Here is a 10,864-nt window from a genome sequence, read left to right as displayed (position 1 = left end):
AGGCACCATGAGACCTCTCCAGCAGCTTCACAGCAGCACAGGCAAAGGAACAGAGAGAACACCCAGCTTCCAGGCACGTGCCCCAGGTGGCTTTTGCCAAAGTGGAGGGTGGCCCCATGGCACCTCCAAAGTCCTGAACAATGACAAGACCCCTGTAGAGATGGTCCACACCATCATGACCATTTCTCTGCACGTGGGAAGCTGCCTCCCCTCCCCATGAACAGACCACTGACCTCTTAAGAGGAGCCAGATGAGCGACAAAATCACACGGTTAAAAACAGGACTTTTATTTTTTATGTAAAAAAGAGGACATAAAAATGGACCTTTTTTATTTTTTTTTTCCTGCTCAGGTTCTGACAGCCACCAGCTGCTGTCCCCACTGCCTGCATTTATCTCCAGCTATGGAGGGGAGGATAGACAGTTAAAAGCAATGAATGAGGTTAAAAGTCACAGAATCTCTGCGGGGATGAATCTCAGAACAAAGCAGCCTGGATCCTTCCCCATTTAAAATGAGCTAAAATCCTGGCACACTACCCCTGTGACAGAGAGATCTTTGACCCCCAGTAAGCCATTCCAGATAAGGAAATTAAGAAAAGTCTTTCTGAAACTGCTTAAGCCCAACACCCAATGCCCCTTGCAGAGCTGCCTCTGACCAAGCTTTTCCTAACAAGGACTCCAATCCCAGCAGCCCTTTAGAAAAGCACACAGGCCAGTCACCCCCTGGTCACCCTCTGTCCCCCAGCAACATCCTGACTTTTAGCCTTCAGAGCACACTGGGCATCAAAACCAGGAAAGGCAACCCAAAGCCCTGCAGTTGCAATCCAACAAGTGGGTAGAGAGGAGCAAAGAGCCAGCAAGAGGTACACCCTGGCAAGGGCACTGGGTTTGGGGATCAGCTGACAAGCAACAAGCATATCCCTGGGCAATACAGCAAAAAGGAGGAAGTAAACGTTTTAACGTTTACCTTTTGTGAAAAAGGTAAAAAGGAAAAAGAGGGTATTGAAGAATATCTGGGTGGACTATTTCATTTCATGTAGGTCAAGCCAAGCTTGTGGCCAAGTTAAAAACAAAGCAGAGCCTTTTCAATAACTGATCTGACTGTCCCCATCTAAACCCATTCAGATGGGCTGTGACAAAGCCAGTCCTCCAGGCACCAATACATTCATGTAACTGTCAGGTAACAGCTTCGGCCTTGGAAGAAAAGGAAGAGGCAGTACTAGAAGGGGGAGAAAGATTATTCCACCCTCTAGGTGAAAACAGACACCAAGTAAGAGCTAGAAGCTACAGCTTCCCTGAAGATACCACTTCTATTGGCATCACAGTGCTCAGCTTTAGAGATCAACCCAGTGCAGGGACAGCCAGGCACCCCACTCCTCTGGCAACCCTTAAAACAGGATAAAGAGGGGCACCTGAGCAGGGCACATCCTGGGCAAACACACTCGCTCACTCATACACAGCAGAAAAGAACCTGGAGCTTGCTGGCCCCTCTGCCAACACAGCCAGTCCTCCTCTTCCCAAGGCCTCAGATTCCTCCTTCCTTAATGATGAGGTTGCCTGCTTTGGACAGATCCAGTTGCTTACTCCGAGCTCTCTTCGACCTCCTTTTGTTTCTTCTTCTTTTTCTTCTTGGTGCTGGTCTCACTGGTCTGTGGAGAGGTTGGAAAGGTCAGGAAGAAATCAAAAAGGAATCCCTCACTGCTCATTCCAGGAGGAACAGCCCCACTCCAGAAGCACTGCAGGCTCCCCATTGCCACAATGCTCCCTCACCACCATAAAAGCACTCAAGCACAGACTGAATGTCAGCACCATCCTCCCCCCAGGGCCCACGACAGGGCACCAGAGCACAGAGGTGGCCTGGCAGGAACCCATCAACTGTCCCAGGGCTGCTCACCCCATCCCCGCCCCACTCCACATCCACTCCCACAAGCCTCACCTGCCCTATCCACCAACAGCCATTTCAGTCTACAAATGCACCTCTGTAAAACATCTTTCTCTGCTCTGGGAGCCTGGCACTTTGTGGACGTGCACAGCAGGATGCTGATGTGTTTATCTTGGAGGTATTTGGGACACACAGCAACCTCCCCCATGTTCAGACCACACCACGGCAGCACCCATTACATACCACTTCTATTTGCTCTCCCCCGCTCTCGGCTGCCTCTTTGGCCTTCTTCTCTTTCTTCTTCTTTTTCTTTTCCTTTTTGCTCAGCTCCTCTGGTGGAGGGGTGGCAGGGGACGGGGGGGTCACAGCTTCATCACTTTCACTCTCCGACTCTCGCTTCCTCTGTTGGGGGACACGTTGTCAGACACACCAACACCTTCCAACGCAGCTCAGGTGAGGGGAAAACTGTTTGCAAGCCCACTGCAGTATTTTGCCTGATTCAATCCAACTTCAGTTAACAATGCTTTGGGCAGGCAGGGTGACCTGCAGACTGTTGGTGGCCCCTCCAGTATATGCTGTCCAGGATTTGCTTCTGCCAGTATTGCACCCTGTACTTCTCAAGGTTTCCTGTATCCCAAATATTCATGTAAAACACTGCTTCACCTTTTCAGAGGCATGCAAAAGCCCTGACTTAGGGAATTTTAGATGCAACTCTTGCATGGACCTTTCTGCAACTCTCTGTAGTCTCCAAGAAGGTTCTCTGCACTCAAAGCACAGAATCCCAGAGACAAACACCCAGGGAGGGTAAGGCCTTCAGGAGGTCACCTTACAGCCAGCTTGTGGGCCACTGCACATGTGGAGGGTCTAGGCTCCCACAACATGGAACACCCTGTGAAACAAGCAGCACACAATCCATCACCCAATACAAGCTGCCTAAAGGAAGTGGTGCATATCCATTCTTCATCAGGGCTCAAAAACGCTACAGCCAGAGAGCACTAACGATACTCACTTTTGAAGCCTTCTCCAGCTCTGACACAGGTCGGTGATCAGCAGCCGCTTCTTTCTTGGAAGAATCCCTGCAAGGAAAGATGCCCAGGCTGAACAGGACAGTTGCTGCCTCATGCTGCTCTGCACATGTACAAACCCTCACAAGGGCTCCACAACCCACCCCAGGAGCTGGATGGGGAAGCTGGTGTGGGGAAGACCTGCAGCCTGCACCAGGGCCAGCTGGGCTGGGCAACAGCAAGGCCTTTCCCGTTAATTTAGCAGACTGACTCCCTCTAGAACCACAAGACAGGCTAAAAAGGGATAACTGTCTGCTCGGGCACTTTCCTTCCGACACTGCCCAACATCTGCAAGAAATGCAACTGCACCACACAGGTCAGGACAGCCAACAGCCCTGGGCCAAGCCTAACGTGTTCCACGATCAAACAGCAGCACCCAACCCTGCCCTTGCTGCACAGTGCTCCCCTCTGAACACCACGAGGGAGCCACACACCCTGTACCCACCTGTAATCCACATACTCCTTCTTCCAGGATTCTGGTGTGTTCTCGTTGGGCTTTCCATGCTTGTCCAGCAGACCCTTCTGGATCATCATCTTCTTCTGACTGGCCTGAGAGCAAAGTGCAACAAGTCAAACTGCAGCTCCAGGTAAGAAAGATCCTCCCTGGGGCTTCAGCCACTCAGCCTAAGAGAAGGTAATCCAGGAACAAGCCAAGCTAACAACTACAGTGTGCTTAATGCTTTTCCAAGGACCTTCTAATAAATCACACAAAACATGGCCTGTACAGCAGCCTAAATCTCAGACCAGAGGCATCTTCATTAGTAAATAAGGAGCCAATGGACGTTCCCACCCCTCCTGTTCTTCAGGCACAATTTAGTGTCTCACAAGACAGTTTGCATTTAAACAGTGTTGCAGCTGCACCAAAAGGAAAAGCAGCTCCTTGCCCAGCCCCTCCAGAGCCATCAGCATGGGGTGATAGATGAGGGTCATCTTTGCACAGAGTGCTAATGCCATCCACTTCACATCATTTGGCTCTTTACCAGAGGAGGGCTGGTGCTGTACAGACCCAAGGAGCCCATTCCTTAACACCTGCAGTGGCCCCAGCTGGGCCTGGAGCAGAACTGCCCAGGCTCTGTTGGGAGGGAAAGCCTTGCTCCCATCACTCCCTGGCACCAGGAAGTGCCACCCCCATGGCTCCAGAAGGCTGTAGAATTCCAGGAAATCCCTGAAGAAGATTTGGCTCTGCCCAAGGGGGACCCCAGAGTCCCACATCCCAACAGCTAGGCTCCCACCACTGCACTGGGACAGACTGCACCCCCACACCACTCACCTTGGGGCCCAGACCCCATTTTCGGGGATATGTGTCTCTCTCCATGATCACTCTCTTGATCTTTGCTACGATGCCATGGTCACAGGTAGAAATGACTGCTGTGGTCATCAAGGCAACGGCTGCAGAAGCAGGCAGGGAGGCCATTAACTCTTTAATAGCAAGACTATCAGCACAAAGAGGACCAACACCCTCCACCAGGGCTGTCTCACCCCAAAGACTCACTGGAAGCAGGTTCTGGACTAACACTTCCATGAGCTGCCCTGCTCAAAGGCAGCAAGTGTGCCAGCCATGGATTAACAACACCACTCCCAGGCATCTCAAGGAACCACACCACCACAGGAAGGAACAGAGCTGCTCCTTTGCCAGCTCCCAAAGTCTTGCAGAACCAAGCTAGAGGAGACTAATCCTACCAATAATTTATGTTTTTCGCCCCAGGACCCCAAGATGACCAGAGTGCAGGCAGTACAAAGAGCAGGGTTGAATGGCCTGGCTGTGTTAGAGCTCCCAAGGCTCCTCAATCCCATGGGTCTGGACAGAGCATGGGGCCGTGCAGCACTGAGCACCATCACTGCGTGTCAGCACCTGTCACCTACACAGCTTCTCTGAAGGCCCTTTAAAGGGCACCCTTTGAAGTCACTGCACAAAAGGTGAGAGTTGTTTGAGTCCCTTTGCACTGATCTGCTCAGGCAGTGTGATGTGCCAGGTGGCAGCATGTGATCAGACACCATCCCTCGTCCCAGTGAGGATGGAGCCCCCCAAAGAGGGGCTCCAGCCCTGACAGCACTGCTCCCCTCCTGCAGGCAGCCAGCCACACATCACAGCAGCCCCCAGCAGGACACTGGGAGACTGCAGGATGTCTGGAGGCTGCCCAGCACCCAGACCCTAGAACAGGAACCGGGGTGCTGCAGGAGGGCAGCACCGCTGCACTCAGAGAATGGATAAACTGCGTCATCACCTCACACACACAGCACACCTGAGCTCCACACACAGCTCATGAACCCTTCACACCCTGCCCAGGACTGACTGTGTCTTAACACCAAGTGTCTTGGGCCCACAGTCCCCATTAGGAAGCACTAATCAAACCTTCTCTGCACGGGGACTCATTCACTGTCACACAGCCTGGTATTTCTGCAGTGAGCTGGGCACAAGAAGAATGAGGAGTTTCATACCTAGGCAAATAGCTTCTCCTTTCGTGGTGATGACAACAATCTCCTGATGAAGCTCAATACCATCTTCATACCTCAGAACACCAGGCAGCATGATCTTGGCTCCATAGCAAATGGCATTAACCTGAAAATGTAGAGAACAGGAGGGCTTAAAGCTCTGAGAAGAGTAAAAATAAGGTAACGAGTGCCTCTAATTTTTAGCTTCTCATTGCCATTACCATCCCAGCAATAATACCCCTAACTATTTATTTTTGTCCACTACGTAAAACTTGGAGCTTTGGAAGAAGCCAGCAAAGCATCTATCACAGTGGGTGAGGCAGATCTCTCATAACCATCAGTGTCCTCCTCAAGTGAGGAGAGCAGATTCTGTCACTTAATTCTTGGCTCTTGCATCTCACTGCTGATCTGGCAGTGGCTCTCACTGGGTTCTAAACAAGTCACAATCAGGACAGCATTGGATGTCACATGGCTCCTGGTTCCCCATATTAAATCTGTACAAATCAAGAGGACGCTGTGCACTGTCAGCTGGCCCTGCCTCAGGAACTCACTGCACTGTCTTTCATGACGAGCCTCTTGTGTGAAGTCAGCAGCTTCTCCAGGGGCAGGATGACTCTCCTCAGGTAGCTGTCATCCTTGTTGTTGTCGTACTGCCACTGTGCATCCAGCACGTCGTGCATGGTCACCATGTTGTCCTGCCAAGACACAACCCCTCTAAACTCTCTCACCAGCCACCAACTTGAAACACCAACACATACACAAAAAAAGCAGCTAAAGTCCAACAGCAAACGTGCTGAAGGGAGTGAACAACAGATGCCCAACTCAAGCATTAAAATGCATTCTAAAAGAAGCAAGAGTACTTTCCATCTGGAGCTTGAGGGCAGTCTGACTTGGGCTACCAGACTTCAACCTTCCTAATCTTGGATCTAGTGTACAAGGTCTGTCCACAGGAAACTTTAAAATACAACCTAATGTAACTTCCTGGGACTTCTAGACAGTCTAAATTAACCAGCTCTTCCAACTGTGACATGGAATAAATCCTGAAGCAGCTGTAAGCACCCAACACTTGGAATTCAGAAATGACTGCCAGTGATTACAGCTGTGCTAAGAGCACAGAGGGGTGGGGAAGCACTTCCATTTTGATACTGCAGCTTTGCAAAGAGAGAAATTAGTTCTGGAGGATCCATCTCCCAGGCTCATTCCAATGGAACGCATTCCCTGGGCTGTGCCAATGCCAAGCTGACAGCTCACACTCCTGAACTTGTGGAATGTGTGGTTTGTAGGCTGAGAAACACAGGTGACATAAAACAAACCTTCAGTCACCACGGTGCACTTCCCAGTCACTCGCTGTCCCAAAGTTTAATTACCAGAACAGGAGCAACATCCTGAACTGAACTCAACACTTTGGTTACAGACCACCTATGGAAAGAGCTCCCACTTTTCAGGGGCTTTTCACAAAACTCCTCCCAGCAGCCACGTGCCCAAACCTTCTCCTAACACTGTAAAACTCACACAGCTCCAAGAAATCCTTCGCAATTCTGACCATTTCAAGGGGGCTGGTTACAGTGAGAGCTGCCACTCTACCTTCTCTCCCAGGATGCCCGAGCGGACTCTGCGGAGCTCTTGCATCTGGCCCCCCACACCCAGCAGCAACCCCAGGTGGACACACAGAGTCCTGATGTACGTGCCTGCTTCACAGCTCACCCAGAAGATACCTGGAATGGATGACAGAGGAGTATTTAAAGCTGTCATCTAGAAATGAACCACACCCTTTAAGAGAAGCCGTATTTCCAATCCTTCACAGAGCCATCAGAATGGGGTGATAGATGAAGGTCATCTTTGCCCTGAGAGCTAGTGCCATCTAATTGACATCATTTGGCTCTTCCATGAAGGATGCAGCAGTACAAGAAACAGATGGGATTTGCTTCTCAGCACACAAAAACAACGCATGAAGCACTTACTGCTTGACAGTGGGGAGAATTTAGGTCTTAAGATATCTGCCAAGAATACAAAGCAGCCCATCTCACAGAAAATTTTATCAGCTGCCAGCTTAAGAGGAAGAAGGCAGGAAAGCCCTGTTTTACCTAATCTTTTCTCAGGATCATACTCCACCAGCTTGCTCTCATAGATGGTTCTGACTCTCAGTTGTCGTTTGACAGCAGCAATGAGGGGTGGTCGCTGAAACAATGCGCCTGTCAGAGTTTCTACTGCCTGAGGGAGGAAGGAGAAGCAATAGCTCACACCTGTGCCCAAAGGTAGGAGCACCATGGAGACTCCAGCAACCATGACCATTCCCATGAGTAAGAAAACACAAGGTTCATCATAATTTGGTGATGTCATATTTAATAAAGCCAATCCAAACCTGTGATGTGCTCAAGATGCCACCCCAGCTGCCAGTGAGCACAGCCAGGCTTTTCCCATCAGGTAGCAGCGTGTGATCAGACACCATCCCTCGTCCCAGTGAGGATGGAGCCCCCCAAAGAGGGGCTCCAGCCCTGACAGCACTGCTCCCCTCCTGCAGGCAGCCAGCCACACATCACAGCAGCCCCCAGCAGGACACTGGGAGACTGCAGGATGTCTGGAGGCTGCCCAGCACCCAGACCCTAGAACAGGAACCGGGGTGCTGCAGGAGGGCAGCACCACTGCACTCAGAGAATGGATAAACTGCGTCATCACCTCACACACACAGCACATCTGAGCTCCATTCCTGCCCCCTCATCTCCCACCAGTGCCCAACACTTTGCATGCCAGGTGTCAGCATGGCTGAGAGCACAGGAGACTTACCCTGGCCAGCTGAGCCTCACTCTCAATTGCATTGTGCAGCCGAACAATTCCCACATACTCTTTGCCTGAAAGAATGACAAGAGCAGTCAGGAGCGGCCACTTGCATTTAATGTTGACCTCCAGGTCCACACTCCCTCAAAGCCACGTGTCCCCAGGGCCCTGAAATCTTAACAACCACCTCTCCTAGGAAGTTTATTCTGGAGCCGGTTATTCTTCCAGGGAAATAAACCTAAGCTACATTTATTTCTTCACCAATTTTTATATCACTGGACTGGTAAGAGGCTGAGGCTGTAAGTTCAATTAGCACATAAAACCTTGTCAGAAGCGTTTTTGCTGACTTAAAACAGTACAAGCCCCAGAAGAGCAACCAAAAATCACTTGTGACAGCATGGATGTGTCCTCAGTGGCTCAGAGTGACATGCAACCCTTGAATTCAAGGCACTGAAGGCCAAGATCGGCCCTTTCAGTACTGGAAATCTCCACTTTGTCTCCAAAAGCACTTCACACGTCCCCAGTCACTGTAAATGGCCTGGGCAACAAACATACCTGCGCTCTGCTGAGATTTGACCAGGCGTGTTGCCCTCTCAATGCACACAATGAGGCACCCAGTCACCTTAGGATCCAGAGTGCCACTGTGTCCGGTCTTCTCCACTCGGAGGATGCGCCGGATCCACGCAACCACCTCATGAGAGGATGGATTGGAAGGTTTGTCGAGGTTAATAAAGCCAGACCTGTAGTGCAAGATGGCAGAGAGCAGGGGCTAAGCATTGGGGCAAACACAGCAAGAGTGCACACACTGAGCTGCTCCGTGCACAACAGGTGATATATTCCATGGTCAAGGAGTTCTCTTCTCCCCTGACTGCTCTGTACTTAAAAGACACCAAACTCCAAGCAGTCTCAAAGCCTAGCAGGCCAAAGGACTTTTCCAAAGACCCCAGAGTTCCTCAGGTGTTTGCATGATCATCCATAGACCAGCCACAGCCCCAGAAAAAAACCAAACTTCACATTAGATGTTCACTAATTACTGGCAAGGCCCTGAGTTAAGCAGAAAGGTACAAGGGAAACCCAGACAGAAAACGTTTTGAAGGTATTAACTGTGAAAGAAAAATAAACTACTCTGGCCCTTATTGCACTCACCTAACATAATCAGAAATCTCTCTCTTCAGAGGATTAGCACCGGAAGGAAGAGGTGTGTAGTGTGCTGTCCTCACATTTAACTTGTCAAAGTTCTACAAAATCCAAGCAGAAGCAGAAATTACAAATCTTCTTGAGCTCACCCTGGTTTCAGCATTGCTTTCCTACAATACCTCTCCCCCAGGCACACAAGATCTGATTTGTAAATGTCAGGGCCACTTCCAAAATCAAACACACCCAACAATGAAACCACAATGTTTCACAGAAAAAGAAACAAACGAATCTTGCGCCGAAACAGATGGGAAAGCAGCAGAACACACATCTTTACAGCAGAGGATAAATCCAGTATGCCCCAGAAACTCAGCACAAGCAACTTGGGAGTCTATACACATCACGAGCTATGGCCATACCCAAATAAAAAGCTCAAGAAATCTGGCACGGTACACTTGTAAAACAGGCATGAAAATGATACTGCTGGTAAGACTCGATAACACGATTTCTGCATGCAGTGGGGTTACACAAAGCAGCAGTGCACCTCCACAGGCAGAGGACAAAAGGCGCGGGAGCAGGGGCGGACCACGAGGCCGAGCAGAACCCGCCGTACCTTTAGCAGCAAGGGCCACTGCGACGTGTCCAGCTGGGGCACTCGGGACTCGGGCTTGATGAGAAAGTCCTCCGTGTGCTGGATGTCCTGCGGGGGGGCGGAGTTCACCGGGATCAGAGCGGGAAAAGCCGGCGGGCCGCGTTCCCGCCGTCTCCACGCGCCCGCTCCACGTGGCCCGGGAGGCTCCGCTGCCGCATCCACGTGGGGCGGCCGCGCTCCCTGCGGGAACGGCGCGGGAGAAACCCATCCCATCCCAGCCTTACCCACCCTCCCCATCAACCATCCCACCGCGTCCCCACGGATGGGTCTGGGGGAGCCCCCCTCGGCACCCCAAACCCGGCCCGGGCAGACCCCCGCCCCCGCCGCTCACCGCAACATCCTCATCGGCGAGCGCCCGCTTCTCCTTCTTCTTCTTCTTCTTCACGCTGGAACCTGCGGGAGCGACACGCCGGCAGTGAGCGCGGGGAGCGGGGCAGGCCCGGGAGGGGAAAGGGGGAACGGCGAGGGGAGGGGGCAAAATCGCCCGCAGACCCTTCCCCCCCGTGTCCGCCCGGAGCCCCCCCCGGTCCCACCGCTGCGCACCGTCCCCGTCGGCCATGGCCGCGTGGTGTCCCCGCCGCACGCACCGGAGCGGCCACCCCGTCCCGACGGGCCCCGCGTCGGCCCCGCGTCACCGGCCCCGCGTCACCGGCCCCGCCCGCCGCTCCCCTTCCACCGCCCCGGCGGGGAGGAGCATCCCCGCCCGGCAGGAGCATCCCCGCCCGGCGCCCCCGCTGCTGCCATTCACCACTGCTACTCAACTAGATACAATTCTAGTAACAGTTTCGTCTGTCCGAATTTAAAAAGAGGGGGTTATAGACTCAACCCTGTTGGAAAAGACCTCCGAGATCGTCAAGTCCAACCCTTGATGCAACACCGCCCTGGCTACCAGATGATGGCACTAAGTGTCACATCCAGTCTCATCTT

General features: G+C 52.0%; 1 protein-coding gene and 6 non-coding genes across 8 annotated transcripts; all 7 read right to left on the bottom strand.

The window, feature by feature from the left end:
- Window positions 1–266: 266 nt before the first annotated feature.
- On the bottom strand, window positions 267–10,576 carry DKC1 (dyskerin pseudouridine synthase 1). Of its 2 annotated transcripts, none has more exons than XM_064669630.1 (15): window positions 10,481–10,576; window positions 10,269–10,330; window positions 9,899–9,985; window positions 9,298–9,389; window positions 8,707–8,891; window positions 8,161–8,225; window positions 7,461–7,587; window positions 6,961–7,091; window positions 5,928–6,071; window positions 5,383–5,503; window positions 4,214–4,332; window positions 3,389–3,492; window positions 2,889–2,955; window positions 2,123–2,281; window positions 267–1,646 (listed from the first exon to the last, which is right to left on the bottom strand). In XM_064669630.1, exons 1-15 carry the CDS (start codon window positions 10,494–10,496, stop codon window positions 1,578–1,580), a joined length of 1,548 nt encoding a protein of 515 aa, XP_064525700.1. In that variant the 5' UTR covers window positions 10,497–10,576; the 3' UTR covers window positions 267–1,577. The 2 variants fall into 2 exon arrangements, with proteins under 2 accessions (XP_064525700.1, XP_064525701.1); XM_064669631.1 differs by lacking the exon at window positions 267–1,646 and adding an exon at window positions 2,705–2,768 and having other exon boundaries at window positions 2,158–2,281.
- LOC135421743 (small nucleolar RNA SNORA56) lies at window positions 3,070–3,201 on the bottom strand. Its single transcript, XR_010434176.1, has one exon. It is a non-coding gene; the product is annotated as a small nucleolar RNA SNORA56 (small nucleolar RNA).
- Window positions 3,841–3,916, bottom strand: LOC135421747 (small nucleolar RNA SNORD83). The gene has a single exon (XR_010434180.1). It is a non-coding gene; the product is annotated as a small nucleolar RNA SNORD83 (small nucleolar RNA).
- On the bottom strand, window positions 4,927–5,173 carry LOC135421745 (small nucleolar RNA SNORD17). The gene has a single exon (XR_010434178.1). It is a non-coding gene; the product is annotated as a small nucleolar RNA SNORD17 (small nucleolar RNA).
- LOC135421742 (small nucleolar RNA SNORA36 family) lies at window positions 6,652–6,786 on the bottom strand. Its single transcript, XR_010434175.1, has one exon. It is a non-coding gene; the product is annotated as a small nucleolar RNA SNORA36 family (small nucleolar RNA).
- Window positions 7,181–7,256, bottom strand: LOC135421748 (small nucleolar RNA SNORD83). The gene has a single exon (XR_010434181.1). It is a non-coding gene; the product is annotated as a small nucleolar RNA SNORD83 (small nucleolar RNA).
- On the bottom strand, window positions 7,811–8,057 carry LOC135421744 (small nucleolar RNA SNORD17). Its single transcript, XR_010434177.1, has one exon. It is a non-coding gene; the product is annotated as a small nucleolar RNA SNORD17 (small nucleolar RNA).
- Window positions 10,577–10,864: the final 288 nt, after the last annotated feature.

The sequence above is a fragment of the Pseudopipra pipra genome, chromosome 13 (genome assembly GCF_036250125.1).
Source record: "Pseudopipra pipra isolate bDixPip1 chromosome 13, bDixPip1.hap1, whole genome shotgun sequence".
In the NCBI taxonomy this organism is placed as follows: Eukaryota; Metazoa; Chordata; class Aves; order Passeriformes; family Pipridae; genus Pseudopipra; species Pseudopipra pipra.
Note: the sequence above shows the minus strand (reverse complement) of the source record. Positions and strands in the feature narration are given on the sequence as shown.